At 33.4% G+C, this 20,890-nt stretch overlaps 3 protein-coding genes and 1 long non-coding RNA gene across 6 annotated transcripts; 2 read left to right on the top strand and 2 right to left on the bottom strand.

The window, feature by feature from the left end:
* Nucleotides 1-167: 167 nt before the first annotated feature.
* On the bottom strand, nucleotides 168-1,676 carry LOC120580613 (uncharacterized). The gene is made up of 2 exons (XR_005646415.1): nucleotides 1,612-1,676; nucleotides 168-1,063 (listed from the first exon to the last, which is right to left on the bottom strand). It is a non-coding gene; the product is annotated as an uncharacterized lncRNA (long non-coding RNA).
* Nucleotides 1,677-6,062: 4,386 nt separating this feature from the next.
* LOC11405811 (F-box/kelch-repeat protein At3g23880) lies at nucleotides 6,063-7,582 on the top strand. Its single transcript, XM_003615569.4, has one exon. It carries the CDS (start codon nucleotides 6,199-6,201, stop codon nucleotides 7,363-7,365), a length of 1,167 nt encoding a protein of 388 aa, XP_003615617.2. The 5' UTR covers nucleotides 6,063-6,198; the 3' UTR covers nucleotides 7,366-7,582.
* A 3,070-nt stretch (nucleotides 7,583-10,652) lies between these two features.
* Nucleotides 10,653-16,295, top strand: LOC11406304 (zinc finger CCCH domain-containing protein 25). Of its 3 annotated transcripts, none has more exons than XM_039834487.1 (5): nucleotides 11,746-11,949; nucleotides 12,154-12,336; nucleotides 12,568-12,677; nucleotides 13,035-13,222; nucleotides 15,263-16,295. In XM_039834487.1, exons 2-5 carry the CDS (start codon nucleotides 12,164-12,166, stop codon nucleotides 15,971-15,973), a joined length of 1,182 nt encoding a protein of 393 aa, XP_039690421.1. In that variant the 5' UTR covers nucleotides 11,746-11,949; nucleotides 12,154-12,163; the 3' UTR covers nucleotides 15,974-16,295. The 3 variants fall into 3 exon arrangements, with proteins under 3 accessions (XP_024640879.1, XP_039690421.1, XP_003615614.1); XM_003615566.4 differs by having other exon boundaries at nucleotides 12,140-12,336; XM_024785111.2 differs by lacking the exons at nucleotides 11,746-11,949; nucleotides 12,154-12,336 and adding an exon at nucleotides 10,653-10,825.
* A 512-nt stretch (nucleotides 16,296-16,807) lies between these two features.
* Nucleotides 16,808-18,637, bottom strand: LOC11410948 (UDP-glycosyltransferase 71K2). Its single transcript, XM_003615565.4, has one exon. It carries the CDS (start codon nucleotides 18,484-18,486, stop codon nucleotides 17,089-17,091), a length of 1,398 nt encoding a protein of 465 aa, XP_003615613.1. The 5' UTR covers nucleotides 18,487-18,637; the 3' UTR covers nucleotides 16,808-17,088.
* Nucleotides 18,638-20,890: the final 2,253 nt, after the last annotated feature.

Here is a 20,890-nt window from a genome sequence, read left to right as displayed (position 1 = left end):
ATGCAAATTTCAATATTTATTTCGAGTTAGCAAGTAGAGAATGCATGCTTAGATAATATTTTTCCTCAAAATTTCGCGTCTGAAATTTTCATAAGTGCTCGAAATGGTCATCCAAAGACAATCAGGGCAAATGTTCGAAGAATGCAATTTCCATAAGTATTCGAAGATTCAAATAACTCTCATTCATAATAACTAGAAGACACTTGCAAAAGAAGACTACTAGATTACACATCCCCCACATACGATAAAACATCTTATTGGTTGTTGATCGAACAATGTATGTAACTCAATCATGTCAGGAATGTAAAACGACTTACAAGAGAAATGAACATTTAATCTCATCAGACACACAGCAACTAAGATAAGATAAATTGAAAGCTTTCTATTCAAACTCAATTTATTCTAATTCATTTCCTAAAAGTTGGAAAATTGAAAGCAGAACCAATCTTTAAAATTCACACTCCATCCCTTCTTAGCTTCTTCATTTCTAACTGAGATTCTTGTTGCTTCCAAGTTAAGCTAAAGAGTCTGCTTCCAAGTATAGCTTCAATTTTATTTATACTACTATTAATGTTATCACTCGATAATTATCACACGCAATTGAATTGCATAAAAGCCAACGCATATAGCAATAAGCATAAAGAGTGGAAGGACAACAAAACAAAATTTAATGCCAATAATGATGGAAAGTATATTGAATAGAGCTTGGAGGAGAAAGCAGGTGCCACATTGAAGCAGACTGGCACACAGAATCGCGCTTATTCCAAACACGGAGCAGCTTCTAACCTTGTTCGTGTAGTTGTGCATGATCAATCCTTGCTTTATGATAAGAGACAATACCGTCGTGAAAACAAAACAGCAAAATGATAACACCATGAATAACATAGTGTACCATTTCGCTGTTGTTGGTGGCGATGGTGGTTGTGAGGATGCAATCATGAAGCTGCTCATAAGTATGATAGTCACCACGGTGAAGAGGGTGCTCAGCATCACCAACCCATTGATGGCGGTAACCATTTGCTGTTGGAACAATTTCTCCTCGGCCATAATGTTCATTCGGTTTCTGTGTTGAAAAATTGATGTGATTTTGATGAGTACATTGAAAAATTGTTATAATCATATATTCAATTCAGTATTAGCAAATATCATAGAATTGACTTTGTGACACCATAGTGTATAGAGATCAACTTAAATTAGGACTAATTCGAATGGAGAAGGTTCCTATTGAAATTAAATTAACATTTAAAAAAACTAATCAGAAAGCAAAACTAATTAGAGGAATATTTATTTTTTAGAATTCATGTCAACTTGTTTTTTTTAAGAAGCTAAACCATTCACATCAACTTGTTAACATCAAAATCGTCTCTAAAACCAAAACAGATTGAATCATGCTCTAAATTTCATATAAAAAAAATAAGTTACAGAAAATGAGATTATAATTTAATATTTAAAAGATATGAAAGTTGGAAAGCAAATACATGTAAAGAAACAAATTCAATACAAAAATTAGGTCTAAAGAAGTAAAAATAGTACAATCAAACCAGAAGACATGCCAAATTTTATGAGCATAAATTGTCACGTATCATTTGAGAGAGAGAGAGAGAGAGGGACCTGAATGTTGAAGAGAATGTGAAATGTGAGAAAAAAATGTTGGAGAAGCAATGGATTTATAAGCCAAGTCTAGTCTATGAGTGATACATAGTACTTATTTGGATTGAGTGCTTAAAAGTTAACATTTCCCTTTTTGACTACATTGTTAATGGAGATGTAAAGGATGAAAGCAATTTGTAATTCTTCTCTTAGTGATATTTTTAAAGAGATCAACATAGTTACTTTTATGGCAAACTAAATACTTTTTTCTTTCAAATTTTATCTATGAAATGCATTTTTCAACATATATATGCATACTGGCCGATTTAACTTTTATCATACTTCACAAAAAATTTAAAAAATTTCACATCATGTGTACTAAAGATAATCACATGTAAATGCACTTAAAGTCAATGATATATATTTGTGCTAAAAATGCATATCTTGCATCAGAGTATTTATTCTAACATTTGTACACAACAACTACACATAATATATATTTGACTAAAAGACATAATATATTCTTGTTTTGAGGGAGACACAGTAAATTCTTAAGCATTAAGAATTTCCATTTATTCACACCACGTGTATTGAGTTAATTATATAAACAAACTATGATAAGCATTCACTCACGCTCTATGTTAGGGGCGGTGCCACGTTCATGTGAGGGTGTGTGTCCGCAAAATCGAGTGTTAACTCTCCAAGTTTACGGAGTTTACGTTTTTAGGTATCAAAATCGTGTTAACTCGAAGGTAAACTTGATTTCTGGTAAAATCAGAAGGTTTGACGAGTTGGATCGGGTGAACACTTGGTAAACTCGTGTAAACTCAATCGAGTTTTACGAGTTTCCATCTAAAAAAAATGGCCCTTTTTTTGGGCCCATTTTTTTTCAAAACCCAATTCATTTTCTAGAACCCCTAGTTAGGGTTGCGATTTCGACGGTGGAAATTCAGTTTTCGACACCGATGATTACGACGTCGGTTAGGGTTACGGTGGTGGTGCTTGTTGACCTTTTGAAGAAATTAACTAGTTTATTTTTTAGATAGTTTTATTAAAAACTTTAGGAACTTGTGTAACTTGCTTTTTTGAATGGTTTTGTGGATGACTTAAACTTAGAGACTTATGAAACTTATGATTTTGTGTTAATTTTTATATTTTGATGCTAAGTTGAGCATAACATTTTATTATGGTAGTTTGGTATAATTTGCCTTTGTAATTAAGTCATATTTTGCACTATTGACATATTTACAATATTATATTAGCTTATATATGTCATCCATATAATAAATTTTATACAATTTTAATTTTAGGTAAACTCGTACGGGATCTCGAGTCGAGTTTACCTAGGCAAAACGAGTTGAGGTAAACTCTCGAGTTGCAAAACCTTAATGTCAAAGCATACCATGAAATCTAAAAATTAACGGCAATTATCATGTTTTATTTGCTCTTTGCACACCTTAAATTTTTCTAACTTCGGACCTCACCCAAAAGACATCATCTCTTTGCACCTCTTTTCTAGATGGAGATGCAAATTGTAGCCAGTCTTAATTTTCAAGATTGAGGACAAAGTACTTGTTTTGCGCTTAATCTTAATCTTGTAGGTAAACAATCTCTTAGCATCCAATTTTTTTTTTTTGGAGAGAATTTTAGCATCCACATGTTATATACAAATTTGAATATTTATTCCGAGTTAGCAAATAGAGAATATATATACTTAAATGTTCCGCAAAATTTCAGGTCTAAAATTTCCATAGGTGCTCGAAATGGTTGTCCGAAGACAATCAGAGAAAATGTTTCGAAGAATGCAATTTCCAGAAGTATTGAAGATTCAAATAACTCATTCAAAATGACTGCTATATGAGGTGTGCAAGAGAAGTTTGGAAGTTGTTTGCAGCAAAATATAATTTCAATTCCAAATAGTCAAAATTTGCATACTTGAAGACACTTGCAAAAAGATGTTTTTAGGTAGTTAAGAAAACATATATCATGTATGCAAAGCTTAAGTTTGTTTATTCTTTTTTTCTATAAATAATAGATTTATTCACCATGTAAAGGAGTTCATTTCCTTTATGTAAATTAGCTTACTAGATTACATATCATCCATATACGATAAAACATCTTAATCATGTCAAAGTTGTAAAACGACTTATAATAGGAAAAGTAGGACTAATGTTTCATTGGTATTTTAAAAAAGTTTTTCGACTCTATCAAATTTTAGTCATATATACTAGTCATAGGAGAGCATGCAAAGGACCAAATTGAGTATTTGTTTTCTTTTTATAAGGAGCAAGCGGTTAAATATAAAAACTAAATTGATTGTAAGTTGTTAAGTTATAAGGCAAATAATGATTTTTGTCTTTGAATGTGTAACGGATAGACACAGTAATCCTCAATGACGAAATTATAAAATATACTCTGATTATAGTGAATTTATGAACATCAGAGACTAGTTTGATGTGCACAATGAAGAACTACTTTATAATTTCACTACATTGAAGGATTGTTGTGACTACTCGTTACACGCTCATGGACGAAAAAGACTATTTATCTTAAAATTGATATTAAGTGGTTAACTAAAATGTTGTTAAAAAAAAAGTGGTTAACTATAATGACCAACTTAAGAATTTAATAGAGTTAAGGACTTCTTTAAAATACTCTTAGTATCATAAATCTAATTGGAAACACCCTAGAAAATTAAAGACTAATTTTGTGATTTATTAATTTAAGAATATCAAAGTCAATCCACACTTTGAAAGCAAGTATGCATTTTCCCTATATACAAAAAAAAAAAAAAAAAGGTATATTTATGGAGAAATAGTCATTTTGGTTTTTGAATGTGTAACCAGTAGTTACAATAGTCTTATCAATGTATCGAAATTTCAAAATTGTCTCTGCTTGCACACATTGTAGTCAAAATAGTCATCGACATTAAAATAATTCATCAATGTTGACATTAACTCTTCATATAGGTTTGAAATGATAACAAGTAAGTATGTACAGAGACTGATACGACATTAAATAAATATATCTAAAGAATAATATGATAATATTAACAAAATATTTTTACATAAGAAATTATTTTGACTCAAAATCAAAAACTATTTAAAATCTTAGTACATTAAATGATTAATGTTACTATTACATCGTTTTGTTATTATCGAATGGAGACATAACTTTTTTTAATGAAGAAATTCAATGTATCTTATTAGCTAAAAAAATTCAAATACATGACGGTACGTCATTATAAACGCGTGGGTTAGGCTCAGACGAGGCTACCTTTGCTAACTCATGAGTGTCACCATTAGCTTGTCTCCTATTAAACTCGACATGCGAGTTTTGAAATCTATCTGATACAAGTGCCTACATGCATTAATAATACAACCAAATTCATTATCATCATTTACGCTGGTATGAAAGGACTCAACAACCTTGTGAGAATCCAAAGCAAAATCATAAATTAACATCTAGCCAGATCGAACTAGGATATTTTAAGAGAATATGAATGTTGTTCTCATAATTGCTTCCACAAACACACAATCAACCCCGACATACACGCCAGACAAGATTCTTAATCTTATGAGGTACTTTAAGCTTCTAAATCAAACTCCAACACCCCTGATACATGTAGGTGGAAATTATCGGCAATTTCACTTACACATATTATGTATGAACAACACACAGAATAGATGTCATTCTTTTCAGCCTTCCAAATCAACTTATCTTCCTCAACCAAATTTTGTAAAGGAGTATTCAATATAAGCTGAGCCGTGTTATGATTAAACATATTAGAAATTAGAGGAACATTGCAAACCTTATACTGGGATCATAATGTCTTTTACCTTAACATGAGCCAAAGATGCATAGATAAGATTATCAGGCGCAAAGAATAATCCATCTTTGAGCCACGGTGCACCAAACAACGGAATATTCAAACTAGTGCCTATGCACCACCTTGCACCTTTTTTCACAACCATTTTAGACCTAAATTTTCCTCTCCACACATAACTCTGGTTACTCTCTAATCTTAACCCTATGAAATCACTCTTAAGAAAATAACGGACTTTAAATAATCGAGATAGAAGACTAGAAGGGTCTATTTGAAATTTCCACCCTGTTTAGCGAACATTGCCACATTAAAGAAAGTAAGATCTTGATCCCCGTGAGCTTAGCTCAGTTGGTAGGGATATTGCCTATTATATGCAGAGGTCGGAATTCGAACCCCAAACACTCCACAATTAAATTGTGTGAACTCTATTCACTAGACTACTTGACGGAAAAAAAAAAAAAAGATCTTTAAAATTCATACCAACAAAATTATGAACCGACAATCTTTCCCAAATCAGCCAATGCATGCCTTTCCTTATGGAACCATCATGTCCCCACAACGGAAGGAAGAGCAAGATACTTCCCTCTCATACTCCTAAAATATTGGTGATAGACTCTTTCAAAGGAGACATAACTTTCAAAACCAATTCATGAGCGGAAGTAGGAATAAAATATAAATGGCAAATGCGTCTTTATCATCCTACCAACATAGTAAAGGGTTGAAAACCTAACCTAAAAATCAAAGTGATCCGAAACAATATTGGCAAAGGAGGAAACGTGTGAATGGAGACGATGAAGAAGACAGAGCAATATCTATCTATTGAGTTAATCATTCAAATCCTTTTAATGTTACCGGTGAAGTCTCTTATTCGTTTCAAGTGCGTTTGTAAGTTATGGTTTTCTCTTATCTCTCAATCTGATTTCGCAAATTCACATTTTCAACTTACCGCCAAAACACACGCTCCTAGAATTCTATTGATAACTCCAAATCTGGAATCTCTATCTATTGATTTGGAAACATCACTCTACGATGATAGTGCTTCCTATTCATTGAATATTAATTTTTTGCTTCCACAGTCTTTTACACAACTTGATATTAAAGGTTCGTGTAGAGGGTTTATACTTTTGAGTTGTGGTTCATGTCTCTGTCTATGGAATCCATCCACTGGAGTTCACAAATATATACCAAATTCTCTTATTGATTGCAATTTAGATGCATATCATTTATATGGTTTTGGGTATGACGAGTCAAGGGATGATTACTTCGTGCTTTCCATGTCATATGATCCCAATGCTTATGATAAGTTAACTCGCTTAGGGCTTTTCTCATTGAGAGCTGATGCGTGGAACGAAATTGAGGGTGATAATTATTTCTCTTATTGCCTGGCCCGTGAAAATTCCAAAGTAGAGCCGTTCTTAAATGGGGCTATTCACTTCTTAAATGGGGCTATTCACTGGTTGGCTCTTTGTTATGATATATCAACGAATGTTATTCTTGGCTATCATTTAATGCAAAGGGAGCTTCTAGAGTTGACTTTGCCAGCTGATATAACATCTGCTCCTAGTAAAGTGTATGATTTATGGGTATTTAGAGGATGTCTCAGTCTATGGGATATGGCACATGATAATGGTACAGTTGAAATATGGGTGATGGAAAAATACAATGTGACATCTTCTTGGACTAAGACTCTTGTTTTGTCTTTTGATGGAATTCCCAGCCATTATTTTTGTCCGAAATACGATACAAAAAGTGGTGATATCGTTGGAACAAATGCTGGTAATGTATTGGCCAAGTATAATGAGAAAGGACAACTGCTAGAGCATCAGTCCTACTGTGACAATGAATATGGATCCCTAGTGGTTATGTATACAGAATCTCTGCTTTCAATTCCTGATGGTGACAGTGGTCAAGCTAAGAAGATGAAACGAATAAGAAGAACGAGGTCTTGAAGTATTCTCCTTCACCATTTTCGTGATCTACATGTACTCTTGGGTGGCTGCATTCGTAGGTTAATATGGAGTGTTTATTGGTTAAACATTTGTAATATGCTTATTGAAAATGTTGACAGCTTTTTTTTGTGTGAATCACTGTATATAGTTAGTGTATATTTGTGGTCACTGGTTGTAATTGTTTTATATTTTCATTGATTTGATGAGTTTATGCATGTTGATCAAGATCAAAATCCCATTCTCATTTCATTAATCAAAGACCAAATAAGTCACAGTAATACATACTTTGCCAAATTGGAAAAACGGGTATAATAACAATTTCACACAATCTTTTGAAACCGGATATAACTGATAATGACCGAGGTTACCATTTCATGCAACAACGATAGATGACACTGCAAATCTCACAAACATCTGAGAAATATGTGAAATACTACATTATATGTATGTTTATTTGTTCCAGTACTGTTATAAATGTGTTGTTATTATTGTGAAAAGATAGTTGTGGTGTAAATCTGAGTGATGAGATACACAGGTTGACGCGTTCACCGTGTCAGCGTTCAAAGGGAACCTTGCAGAAGCAGTGCGTTTATTAGAAGAAAATAGAGACTTTGCAGTCATTAGCTGCTGAGTTCAATATATCTGAACTTGTTACTTGAATTCAATAGTTTTGCTAGTTTAATGTTTTATGTCTGAAATTAAGGATTATGCTTCTGATGCAATTATTCTTGGACAGTGTTTGTTTAGGAGGTTCAAACTGGGCTAATAAATCATGTTAAATACAATAACACCATACCTTTTAATTCTTTATTTTGATTTAATTGCACAAGTGGTAACAATTTTCTGAATCTCATCTGGCATATTCTGTCGTTGTTTTATTGTGGTTGTAAGTATGTAACTACCTCACACTCTATTTAGTCAATGGCGAAGGTCACAGTATAGCAAACTCTGTAGTGATATAGCAAGTATGCATAAAATAAAAACATGTGATTCCTTAAATGGAATCACTATATCCAAACTTATGCTTTATGTTTACGTTCTAAAACTTATTGATAATATGATAGGAAGCAACTGATAATAATTTTTTTCCTACATAGTTAGAGTTTCCCTTTCTTGGAATCAATGAATAAAGAAGTCGTTTCTGTTTGTGTATGACAAGTTTACTGTTCTTTCTTTCTTTCTATTCAGTTTTGCTTTTCTTTGGAGGGTTATTAATAGCTAAACTTAAGAAGTAACTTGAAATTTCAATACAGTTATTTTGACTATCAAAGATTAAGTCCAAAACCACAATGAATATATAAAAACTCAGTCAATTAAGCACTTGAAATCCAAATATAAGAATGTTTTTGTGACGGTGATGGAAGCATATAAGAGTAAAAGTCTCTACTTCTTCATCCTAACTAATGTCTAATTTTGGAACATGCGCTATCTTGTCCTAATCCTCCCTTGCTCCCTCCTTGCATCGTTCCTCTAATGTTGAGAAATTATAAAAATACAGAACCTCAAGAGAAGTGAGGCGAGCAATACCCTCCGGAAAGCATCGCAATCCTTTGCAATCGTGAATCGTTATCGTTCAAAGGGATTGCATAACTTTCCACATTTTCTCTAGTAATGACTCAAGCTCATTGCATGTGTACAGATCCTCCAAAGCTAGGTCCAAGGGTTCATTTGATAACACCTTCAAATCTGGGATATCAGTCACAAAGAGTTTGAAGACAGGTAAGGTTTCTGAACATCCTCTCTAGGAAGGATGTTACTCTATTACCTCCATCAAGGGTAAGTTTGGTAAGACCACATGAGGTAGAGATTGATCTCAGTAACTCATTGTTACATCCCGAAACATCGAGGTCTATAAGAGACGGAAGACATGACAGTTCAAGTTTAGTGAAGAGGGCAATTTTCAAAATAGAAGGACAAGGAAACACCTCCTCTCTTTCCACATTCACTAACCCCTCTAAGTTTGGCAATAAATCTAACATGAGTACCTCCAGAAAAGCGAAAAACCTCACCTCATCATCCAAGTATTTCAGATTACGCATACTGTATAATTCCAGTTTTTTTAGAGATAGTAGTTTACCAAATGAAGGAAGGCGCACACAATTCTTGCAATCTTTAAGTTCAAGAGCAAACTAAATTACTAAGAATACTTATTCAACTTAGTATGAGAATGATAAATTAATGTTTATGATTAATATATTTTTTATTTTAAGAATATTATAACATATATTGAATTTTCATAATTCATATAAACCTACCAAAATCCTCCTCCGATACAATTTTTTAGTTCCTTCAAATGAGGAGAATTTTGTATTATGGAGAAAAGTGAACCCCTCAAAATCCTCTATTTCTTTTGCTCCTTTCTTTTTTCCAAAACTCTCCCCCCTCCCTTCTCCTCCAAACTCGCAAACAAAACCTAAACGATACTTAACCTGAGGAAGTATGGATTGCCTTGACAGTAAAAGGCTCAACTGGATACTCCAGATCATGAACAAGTCATGTCTATTTTACTAACTTTAATCAATGAAACATTTTAATTCAGTTGTTACTCAATCAGCAGTCAAAATACTAAGAAAAATTATAACTGCCAACAAGACCTGCACTGCTAATCCACCATCCCACCACTTTCAAGATAAAATGTGACTATACAGAACGTATAACAAACAACCAAAAGGTAGTTTCTTCAAAACACAGGTGAGCCATTATGCTAATGCATCGAATTCAAAAAAATGACATAAATAATTCGAATACAACGACATATAAATATATCATTAATATTTCCCTAAATCAATGCTCTAGAAAGTAAAATTTTCTAACAGAAAGAACATTGTTTTCATCCTTTCATCAAAGAAATAAAATGTATATTAGAAGGCATACAAATCCATGACAGTCATTTGAGTATGAGATATATTGTGGATATAGCAGATACTATTATAGATAATGGCTTTATTCGATCTGTCACTCTATGAAGTAAATTAACTAATGCAGACTTCAGTTTCTTCTGCCAAATAATTTTCATGTCTTAACATCTTCCAAGTTGAACCATTTCACTAATTATTGGAATGATTTTCCTTTTCTACTTAGCTTGGAATTGTTGGCTCGGTGATCCTTGGCCACGGCAACCAGGTTCTTCATTACTCCTTAAGTCTTTTGTGTTTTCTTGCTAAGTTTGTTGGTTTCATTCGATGGAGTGAGAGCTTGATCACTTTCACAGCCTTCTTTGGAGATTCATTGTTCATTCCTTTCATGAATTCACTTACCTGTATGAGCAAAATACATTCAATTCCTTTATGAACCCGTTAACACTAGTGAAGCGTATTCAGCTAATCAATTCAAGAGAAGCTGCACTTAACATCAGCGAAGATGCTTCGTGGCACACTAAATACAAAGATTCTGCTTATGTTTTCGTTGGTGGTATTCCCTTTGATTTCACTGAGGGTGATATCATCGCTGTTTTTGCTCAGTATGTCTTATTTTCATGCATTTGATCATGAGATGATGCACCGTTGATGTAAATTTTATTTACACTTTCAATCAATCACAATCGTCTGTTGTATGACTTTTAAGATAGATAGGTTATGATTGATGATAGTATTCTTATGGTGTCGGTGCATATCAATTAAAATTTTACTATTAATTTGTGTATTGAAGATGACAAGTGTTTTGTTTTTGGTGATATATCCAGATATGGAGAGGTTGTTGACGTTAATCTTGTTAGAGACGCCTCCTTCTCCTCCTCGCTTAACCGAGTTGGTATTGATGTGTTTATTATAGATGATGTTGGTGACTTTGTGTCTGCGCTAATTGAGTGGTTTTCTCCTCTTCATGATGTGACAATAGGAGAAGCAGTTGGGTTACATAGGACATTGCAATGGGTATCATACATCCACTTTGATAATGTTGACTTTGTTTTAGATTCACAGCAGATCGTGGATTCCTTTCATACAGAGGTAGATGATGATAGTGAAATTAGATGTATTATTACTGTCTGTAGATAGATATTTCAGGATAATTTTCAAAACTCTCATGTCAAGTTTAATATGATGCAAGCTAATGGTGTCACTATCGTCATGTATTTGGTATTTTTTAGCTAATGAAATGAATTGATTTGCTTTCTTAAAAAAAGTGATTGAACTTTCATAAAACAAATTATTCGAAAGAACTTATGTTTGATTTCAAGTGGAGTTAGTTTTATTTACTCTTGACCGAACTCCAAATTAATAAGATCATTTTATGTGATGGATAGGAAGGTTAAAAGAAAAGAAAGTGACAAATGGATCAATAATCAAAATATTCCTAAAAAAACAATCAAATATATATATATTTTTTTTACGAAAGTGATTTTTTTTTAGTGAAGTGATCAAATTAATTAGCTTAGGAAAACTTTGGAACTATATTTAACTCGAAATATTTTAGTAGGGAAGGAAGGGGTGAAAATAGATCTCAAAGACGAAAAAAGGTTTGATAGAATTTCCTTCGCCTGTAGTTCGTATACCCCCGCGAAGCAGCTTTTTGTAGAATTCCTTTGCAGAAGCACTTGTCTAGTAGCACCAAAGTTCTTTCTCGCCTGTTTTCAATCATTCCCAGGTACGCTTAACACATATCTTTAATTAATTTCAATGATTTCACTATATTATATAGTTTGATTCTATTCTAATAGTAATTAGAATAATCTTTCAACTCAAATTCAATCTTGTTTCCCTGCACATTACCTGTTTGACAAAATTCCCAACCCATTCTTATCGTTTATTATATAACTTTTTGCTCTATTTTTCAGTGTTGTGCTGTTAGGTTAAGAGACATGAACCCGCTAACACTAGTGAAGCGCATTCAACAAATCAATTCTAGAGAAGCTGCACTTAACATAAGCGAAGATGCTTCGTGGCACACAAAATACAAAGATTCTGCTTATGTTTTCGTCGGTGGTATTCCCTTTGATTTCACTGAGGGTGATGTTATCGCTGTTTTTGCTCAGTATGTATTCTTTCCATGCATTTAATGAGATTAACTTTGATGCACTGTCGATGTTAAACTTCTTTTACACTGTCAATCAATCACAATCGTCTGGTATATGACTTTTAAGTTATATTGATTGTGATTGATTGATAGTAGTATCTTACAGTGTTGGCGCATATTGATTAAAATTTTATTATTAATTAATTTGTGTTTTGAAGTTTAAAGTTTTTTGTTTTTGGTGATATCCAGGTATGGTGAGGTTGTTGATATTAATCTTGTTAGAGACAAAGGTACTGGCAAATCAAAGGGTTTTGCATTCATAGCGTATGAAGATCAAAGAAGCACTAATCTTGCTGTCGGTTCGTCTCTCTGTCCTACAATCCTAAAATATATTTTTTATTATGTTTTCCCTGCATGTATCGAAATTACAAAAACATGCCCTAATGTGTCTTTTGTAAGTAATTGTATGGATCAATTTGCTAACAGAAGAAACATTTGAGGACCAAACTAACTAACAAAAGGCACATTTGAGGACCGAATTGACTATTGAAAGATGCGTTCATGTATGTTTTTGTAGTTTTGATATATTCTAGGACTATTGTGACAACATGACACACATTAAACGACATAAATAACTGTTTACTCTTTGATTATCTGTTTTTTTCAGGGATTTAATGCTGAATTGCTTTGTATTGTTTGGTTTTTGTGTGTCACAGATAATCTGAATGGAGCTCAGGTTTCAGGTAGGATTATTAGGGTGGATCATGTTGATAAATATAAGAAGATGGAAGAGGAAGATGAAGAGGAAGCGAAGCAGAAAAGGGAGGCCCGTGGTGTTTGTCGAGCTTTCCAAAGAGGGGAGTGTACTCGTGGAGCTGGCTGCAAATTTTCTCATGATGAGCAAGTAAGCATTTATTTATAACTATGCCACAAAGTGTTTTGAATTATCATTGATTTTCATTGTTATTAATAGTTATGTATGCTAGTTCTACTACTCCGATGACCTTAGCTTGAAAATTTGAACATTGAAGTTTGACTTTTTGTTAAACATAGTTGAAGTGTTCATATGCAATGCTTTTGGCTTATTTGATTGAGGCGTTTTTTGTTTGATTGTGGGAGTGAAACTTTGTATAAGTTGTACACAAGTTTTTCTTAGGCTGTCGATCTATCTTTGCTATCATTAAGAATTCAGCATTTTAGCTAATAAGTCATTATTTCTAGTTAGCTACACGCCTACATCCTTAATGACTGGCTTGCTTTCTCAGATATTTGTTTCTGCTTGGTAGGCTTGCTGTCTGGTTTCTTTTCAACGTATACATGTTTTTGCCTTTTTTAATGAATTTCTTCATACACATACACATATAACTCTTGGACACCTATACAGTTATTTCACCTAATAGCTTTTCATATAATGAAAAATTAACCAAATTGACTGTAGAATCATGTGATATTATTTTCATGATTAGGCATACCAAATGTTAGATAATTTAGACATCTGTGGTTATATAACCTTATAGTGGATATTATTTATATTTTAAGGTAAATGATAACTAGGGCCTAGACACTGGTTGAGGATCTGGAGTTATAAATTTGAAAGTTTGTATTGAGAAGTGGAGCATTTATGTTACCTATAAAGAAGAACTTTTCAATAAAGATTTTCAATTTCTTGATTGGCACTGATTAGCAAAAATATATTTCAATTTTCAAGTATCACGCTATACATTAAAGTAAAAGTAGTGCAATGAAGTACTGATTAGCCTTTTTTTATTTATATGAAATTCTGTAGAGTTAACTGTAATTTTTTAATTTAATTTAATGTTTGGATTGATAAAATAACAATTAGGTAAAGTTATCAATTTTGACAAGTATGCTAAGACTGGTGTCAACCGTTCTTAAGTCATATATAGTTCATCTTGAAAGAATGAAATCTAGGCAAGTGGAGGATAAAAAATGACTTTCAAATTCATATTGAAAGAAATGAATATATTCCAGAGGAAAGATAGTAGAGTAAAACATGACCTCAATACAATAACTTGCTTCCGTTACCGACTGACCTAAATAGACCCTTGTAAACTCACGAGTAGGATCATACACAAGTCCAGTTCATGTATTACTATTACCGGCATAGCTGTGCTTTTGGGATCAAGGTTTCAGGTTTTATGTGACGACCGATGTAGAAAAATAATTATTCCTGGAAAGGAGTGAATTGGGTTATGGGTGCGATATCAGAAAGGTTAACAAGAGGAAGAATTTTATGTGAAGGGGATTGATAGCTATCGGCTATTCCTATTGTGAAAAGCTGCTGCTTTGTGATTTTCCGTATTGGGTGATAGCTATCAGAAAGTTGTGAAAATCTGCTTCTCTGTTTTTCCTTATACTTCTCACCCTCCAAAGCCCTCCCCTCCCCTAGAAACTCCCAAACAAAGCCTTAGGGCATGGCACAATAATGACATAAATCTTACACTTCTCTGAATATGTTCCTAGGGAGTTGGGCTGCTTTACTACTCTTTCATTGGACATGCTGAGTTAGATTTGGAAGCTTGTTGTTTGTAGTAGGACTGATATATGTGTCTCCCAAGTTATAACTCACAACGAAATTAGAAATTTATACAGCGATTAAGCTTGAGTTTGTAATTGTACTAGATAATTGTAGACATGCCTTCTAAGTTCTTATTACTTGAAATCTGAATTTATTCGTCTTCATCACCCTGCTGCTGTTGTGTGATTCTTTGATGCTTCTTTATCTTCCCAGATTTTTTTTATCTTTTTTGCTTAGTTTATACTCAGTTTTGCTTTGCTTATGGTTGAAGTTTAAAAGTTGTTTATGTTATAAAATTTACTGATAGTTGGAATAGACCCTTCTACTGCTTAGTTGCCAGATCATTTGTCCTGCTATCTTATTGTATGTTTTCAGTTCTTCACTGACCGTGTTATTCTTTTGTAGAGAGCTGCAAATACTGGTTGGGGTGATAACGGGATTGCAAAAGGGGATAATGACAAATATGATGGTCCCAAGAAAGAAAGAAGGTATGGCAACAACCAACCAGATCGCATTCCAGAAACTAGAGATAGAGATTCACGTTCCAGAGCCCATGGAAATGGGATGGAATTAGACAACCCATCCAAGAGAAGTGATAGAAGAGAGGAAAAGATGTTGCGAAGGCAAGATGGCGATGGTAATTTTGTGGGAAGAGAAAATACCAGTAGAAGAGAAGAAAAGAGACCAAGAGACTATAAAGATGATGAATTTGAACAGTGGCCAAGAGAAGATCGGCATAGGAGAGAAGAAAAAAGATCAAGGAATGGTTATGATGATAGGGAACCTGAGCCAAGAGATCATAAAAGGGAAGACAGGAGGTCAATAAAGCAAGATGATGTCAAGTTTGAACCTAAGTCAAGAGATTCTGATCTTAGAGAAGATAAAAGACCAAGTAGGCGGGATGTTGATGATTTTGGAAGCAAGTCAAGAGAAACACAGGGTAGCAGGGAAGAGAGGAGATCAAGAAAACACACTGACGATGAATCTATGCCGAGGTCAAGAGAAGATCATGATAGGAAGCAAGACAACAGATCATATCATAAAGACGCTGATCGATCTGAATCAAAAGGAAGAAATGATTCTGACCGAAGAGAAGAAAAGAGGTCCAGAAGGTAATGGCAATTGAGATCTGGGTTTATCATGGACAAGAATGGGTATTGGAGTAAGTCCAATGACATTTGATAACCGAAAACGTTGCTTGTTTGTTTATACTACTGTAGTCATTTTGTTATATGATTTACTTGCACTGTTGTGAGAGCAGTATTAGTTGTCCTTTTGGAGTGGTGAGTTTGATCAATATTGTTTGGCTCCATGGTGTCAACCACCAATGCTGGTTCTTCATGCATTCAATTATATGGAGCATGGTTGTGTAAACTTTTTTCACCAAAAAATGAAACGTTTATAAACAAAAGTTAAGACCTATTAATATTGATAATCACTTGATTGCTCTTAGTCCCTCCTAACTCATATTCCTTGATCTGTCTCTGACTAGACCTTCCGCTTGCTCAAGTTAAAACTTGAGCTCAAATTCTAAATTCAACTTGAGTTGAATCATACATAATTTGAGTTTAAATCATTAATTTAACAATCTCAATTTTTCGTCTAAACTTGTCTTATTTAGTTCAGGGATTGTATTCAATAGATTAGTTATGATATTGAGTCAAACGAATTTTGAGTTAGTTTCATTCATTGTCAGCTTTGTATAAAAATTTGGTTCTAAAAAGACGCATTTTGGCTTGAAGGAGAGACGCTGCTCACCTACATAGACACCAACACGCCCCATTTTGCTCAGGTGGCGTTGTCTTTAATTTGAAATCATTTGTCATAGGTTTTACCTTTACTTGAAATTGATTAAGTTACCACATTATATGTAAAGGTTTATCAGGTTATTTTGCAGTTAATCTTCGATAGGTAAAATGTGGGTATTGAAATTTCAACTTACTTCATTAGTTCAGCTGTTAATAAAAAAATATTATATAAACAACCCTCCAAAGAAAAGCAGTACTGAAATAAAAAAAGATAGGCACATGTGCTAGCTTGATTAAATTTGCTATACACAAATATGCTACTAATTCCACATTCAACTTTTATTCTTTCAACAGTTTTTTAGGTAGAATATAGTATATAAAATGACATCCCTCAACAAAACAATATAACATATAGAATGTCTTCTTCATCCATTGATTCCAAGAAAGGGAAACTCCACCTATGTAGCAAAAAAAGACAGTTTATCAGTTGCTTCCTGTAATATCATCAATAAGTTTTCCAACAGAAATTAAAGAAGATCCACCATCAACAACAGCATTCCTAGACATCTCTTTCATCTCTTGAACCTTCTTGTGTACAATGCTATCTTTATCCATCAAATCCTTCAATCCTTTCTCAATCTCCTCGGCCGCTACAACATCACTACCCTTTCTATAGTCCACTCTCAGTCCCAAACCTACCCCCCATTCCTTCACCAACCTAAAAGCATTAAGCTGTTGTTCTGCATAAATAGGCCATGTCAATATTGGTACACCAAACCACATACTTTCCAAAATAGAATTCCATCCACAATGTGAAACAAATCCACCAATAGCCTTATGTGCCAAAACCTCAACTTGTGGTGCCCATCCACATATCATTCCCTTACCTTCCAATTCCATCCATTCTAAAAACCCTTCTGGGAACACTTTTTTCTCTGCACTGTTAGACCACAAGAACCTAACCCCACTATGCTTAAGTCCTAATGCTATCTCTCTTATTTGAGATGGACCAAAGCTAACTCCCATGCTTCCAAAACATAAAAAAACAACTGATTTATCTGGCTGCTCATCTAGCCATTTCAATATAAGATCATGCTGAGCTTGATCCAATTTAGGGTTAGGCTGACCTTTGAGATCTAACAAAGGACCAACAGCATAGATAGGAGGGATTTTCTCATCATGATCATATAATGCATCAATAGAAGATTGTTCCAAATCTGAAAAGGTATTAACAATAATCCCTTTGGTGTCTCTAAACCTCTCAGCTAGTTTATAATAAGCAATATATCCACCATCTTTATTAAAACAAGCATCAGGTAAAACATTAGAAGGAACTTGGTTTGAGATACCAGGAATATTCAACAACTGATGATCACGGTCGGAATCATCGAAAACTTCTTCGATTTGGCGGTTTTTAAGGGAAAGCATGAGACTTAAAAAACCAACATTTGATGTTAGAAACAAATAAGAAGGGATACCAAATTCATTTCCAACATCAATCATTGAAACACAAAAGAAATCTAGGACTAACCCAACAACTTTGTTTGATAAAATGGTTTTGATAGTTGCTTTGACATGAGGTATGAGACTCTCCAAAAAAGTCAAGATGTAAAATTCTGGAGATTTTAGTAGCTCTTGTGGAGGTGGTTCTACTTCAGGAAGATCAATCAGTTGAATTTGTGGTTGTGAGGCTAAAACTGATTTGATATATGAATCTGCAAAGGGCATGCCTGGAAACTTGATGCAGAAGACTGTGATGTAAAGATTTTTGTCATGGTTGGTTAAAAGTTTTGCAAATTCAAGAGCTGAAGCTAAGTGGCCAATTCCTGGTGCAGGAATGAAGATGAGTTCTGAATTCTTGTTTATATCACTCATAGACATTTTCTTTGTTCTTTCTGTGAATTTGTGGTTGTGTGGGGTGTGGGAGTGTCTTTAAATAGGTGAAGCAGTGTGTTACTATAATATTTACATGTTTAAAATTATAGTAACATTATTATGTGTATATTTTGTTAGTAATTTGATGCACCAAATTGTCAACCTATCATTTTCCCACATTTAAGAACCCAACTAACCAATAGAAAACACAGTTGAGGATCTCACTAAGGAAAGAAAGGTTCAAAAGGTATTTTTGTAATTTTGATTAAGGTTAGGTACTATATAGTTCATGACCACAAATCACAATGATCATTTACTCCTTTAATCAGGACCACACCTTTTTGCTGGTATCCAATTATTTAGTCACCAGTGGAGGGCGTGCAATTATTATGTTACAAGTCTTCTAATATGATCTACACAAAATATCTTTTGTATAACGAAATACAAAAGGGGTCATGTCTGTGAAATGGTGTAGGAAGTCAAAAGAAAAAATGTTAAGTTGATAATGACATTTTTTTAAACTTTTGATGCGTTGATTGTACAACTTCTAATGTAAATACTACTATATTTGATTCTTTAACCTGTGTTTAAGGCATTGGTTAGCATTTTTATACAAAACAATAATAGTCATATCTACAACTTTGCTTGTATAAAAACATATTGAATATATTTATATCTCTGTAAATATACCATTTATGGTTTTAATATTGCAAATATATAATTTTTGTTGAAGTCAAATTAATATATTAAAATTGACATCAGAGAAAATTGAAGTGATCTATTTGAAAAAGTTATTTTGAGGGAATATATTGAAAAAATTTATAGAGTTGCGTATAACAAAAAAGGTAAAGGTGAAGAAGAAGAAATATATCTAGAGGTGATCTATTTGAAGAAGTTATTTTAGCGTAAACAAGTTATTAGTCTTTGTAAGCATACCAACATTGTTTTTAGTCATAAAAAATTCTTCAAAACACAACTGTCTTTTAAATATTTTTTACCAGTATTTTTTTGTCATTATTTTTAAGTCAATTCATGTGTGCCTTCCGATTCTTGAAATATACCATTAATTCATTTAGTAAAAAAAAAAATTAATGGTAGATAGTTCGACACTCTTTATATATACTTGTAATGACAGTAATGTACACAACAGTCAAGGCACACCAAACTGTAGCATGTGTTTGAAACTACGTTATTTGAGAGTAGCACTTGGGTGACATAGAGTTGGGTGATATTGGTGACATTGGCCAATCACAATGTCACAATGCTTGTGAAAGAGAGAGAAACACAAGCATTGTGGCATTGTGATTGGCCAATGTCACCAATGTCACCCAAGTATTTTCCGTTATTTGACCTTCTTTCTTGTCCAAACATAATGTAATTTTCATGTGATTTTGAAGCACATTGCAATCACGTTTGTGTTTAATTTTACATGACAATCTGATGACTTTTTACGGTCCAAATGCAATCGTTACTTCATTCATGGCTTACACGATTTCTTGTGCTTTTAAAACAAACTGTAATTGTAGCTTGTAGTAAGTAGTCACTAGCAGCTGAAGTGACCACTACAGCAGCATAGCAATTCTAAGTACTACACAAAACTCTATTGCGTTGCAGTTTCGAGTGGTGGCTACAACACCACCAATACCGGAACAAATTAAGAGGAGGATGAGGACCATGAGTTCTAGTTGTGAAGAAAGTCAAAATGGTGATAGGTAAGAGCTTGGAGATAGTGATTCCAGTTATGGAAACACTTTGATTTTAAGCATTGGAGACTAGAACTTAGTTGCTTATAATTGAGTGTAAAAATTGGTAACAATTTTATAGCTATGAGTGTTATATAAATTTCTTTAAATGCTATTTCCTATATCACTTGCATTTATAGATTTGGCTGCGGTGCTTCTTTTGCCATTGACTACATAGAGTGTGATACAATTACAACCATAGTAAAACTATGACATGTTATGCTAGATGAGATTCAGAAAATTGTACCACTTGGACAAATTAAATATAAATAAAGAATTAAAAGGTATGATGTTATTGTATTTAACAAGATTGATTAGCCCGGTTTCACCCTCGTAAACAAAGACTGTTCAAGAATAATTGCATTAGAATGTTCACATAAGAAGCAGAGTTCATAGTTCACCAACACAAGCAGAGTCCATAAATTCAGACATAAAAAAAGTGAAACTAACTATTGATTTCTAAGTGAACTAACTCAGCAACATATCCCTATGAAAGTGATTTTAATAATTCAAGCAATCAATTTATTGGAACAGACAGGAAGAAGTGTTGTGAACCAGACACACACTTGATCTTCAAGTTACTTAATTGTCTATATCTCAAATATTTATTGGGTAATGTTTGTATTTATGATGAAGTTCAATTCTAAAAAATTTCACAGAATCCTGTG

The sequence above is a fragment of the Medicago truncatula genome, chromosome 5 (assembly GCF_003473485.1).
Source record: "Medicago truncatula cultivar Jemalong A17 chromosome 5, MtrunA17r5.0-ANR, whole genome shotgun sequence".
NCBI classification, from domain to species: Eukaryota; Viridiplantae; Streptophyta; class Magnoliopsida; order Fabales; family Fabaceae; genus Medicago; species Medicago truncatula.
The sequence above is the reverse complement of the archived record's forward strand: the minus strand, read 5'-3'. Positions and strand labels throughout refer to the sequence as shown.

Bases quoted from the DNA above. Each gene is read 5' to 3' on its own strand.
- LOC11405811 (XM_003615569.4), top strand. From the start codon at position 6,199: ATGGAGACGATGAAGAAGACAGAGCAATATCTATCTATTGAGTTAATC.
- LOC11406304 (XM_024785111.2), top strand. From the start codon at position 10,653: ATGAACCCGTTAACACTAGTGAAGCGTATTCAGCTAATCAATTCAAGA. The intron at 10,826-12,567 runs GTATGTCTTATT...GGTGATATCCAG, and splicing joins ATCATCGCTGTTTTTGCTCA to GTATGGTGAGGTTGTTGATA. The intron at 12,678-13,034 runs GTTCGTCTCTCT...TGTGTGTCACAG, and splicing joins AAGCACTAATCTTGCTGTCG to ATAATCTGAATGGAGCTCAG.
- LOC11410948 (XM_003615565.4), bottom strand. From the start codon at position 18,486: ATGTCTATGAGTGATATAAACAAGAATTCAGAACTCATCTTCATTCCT.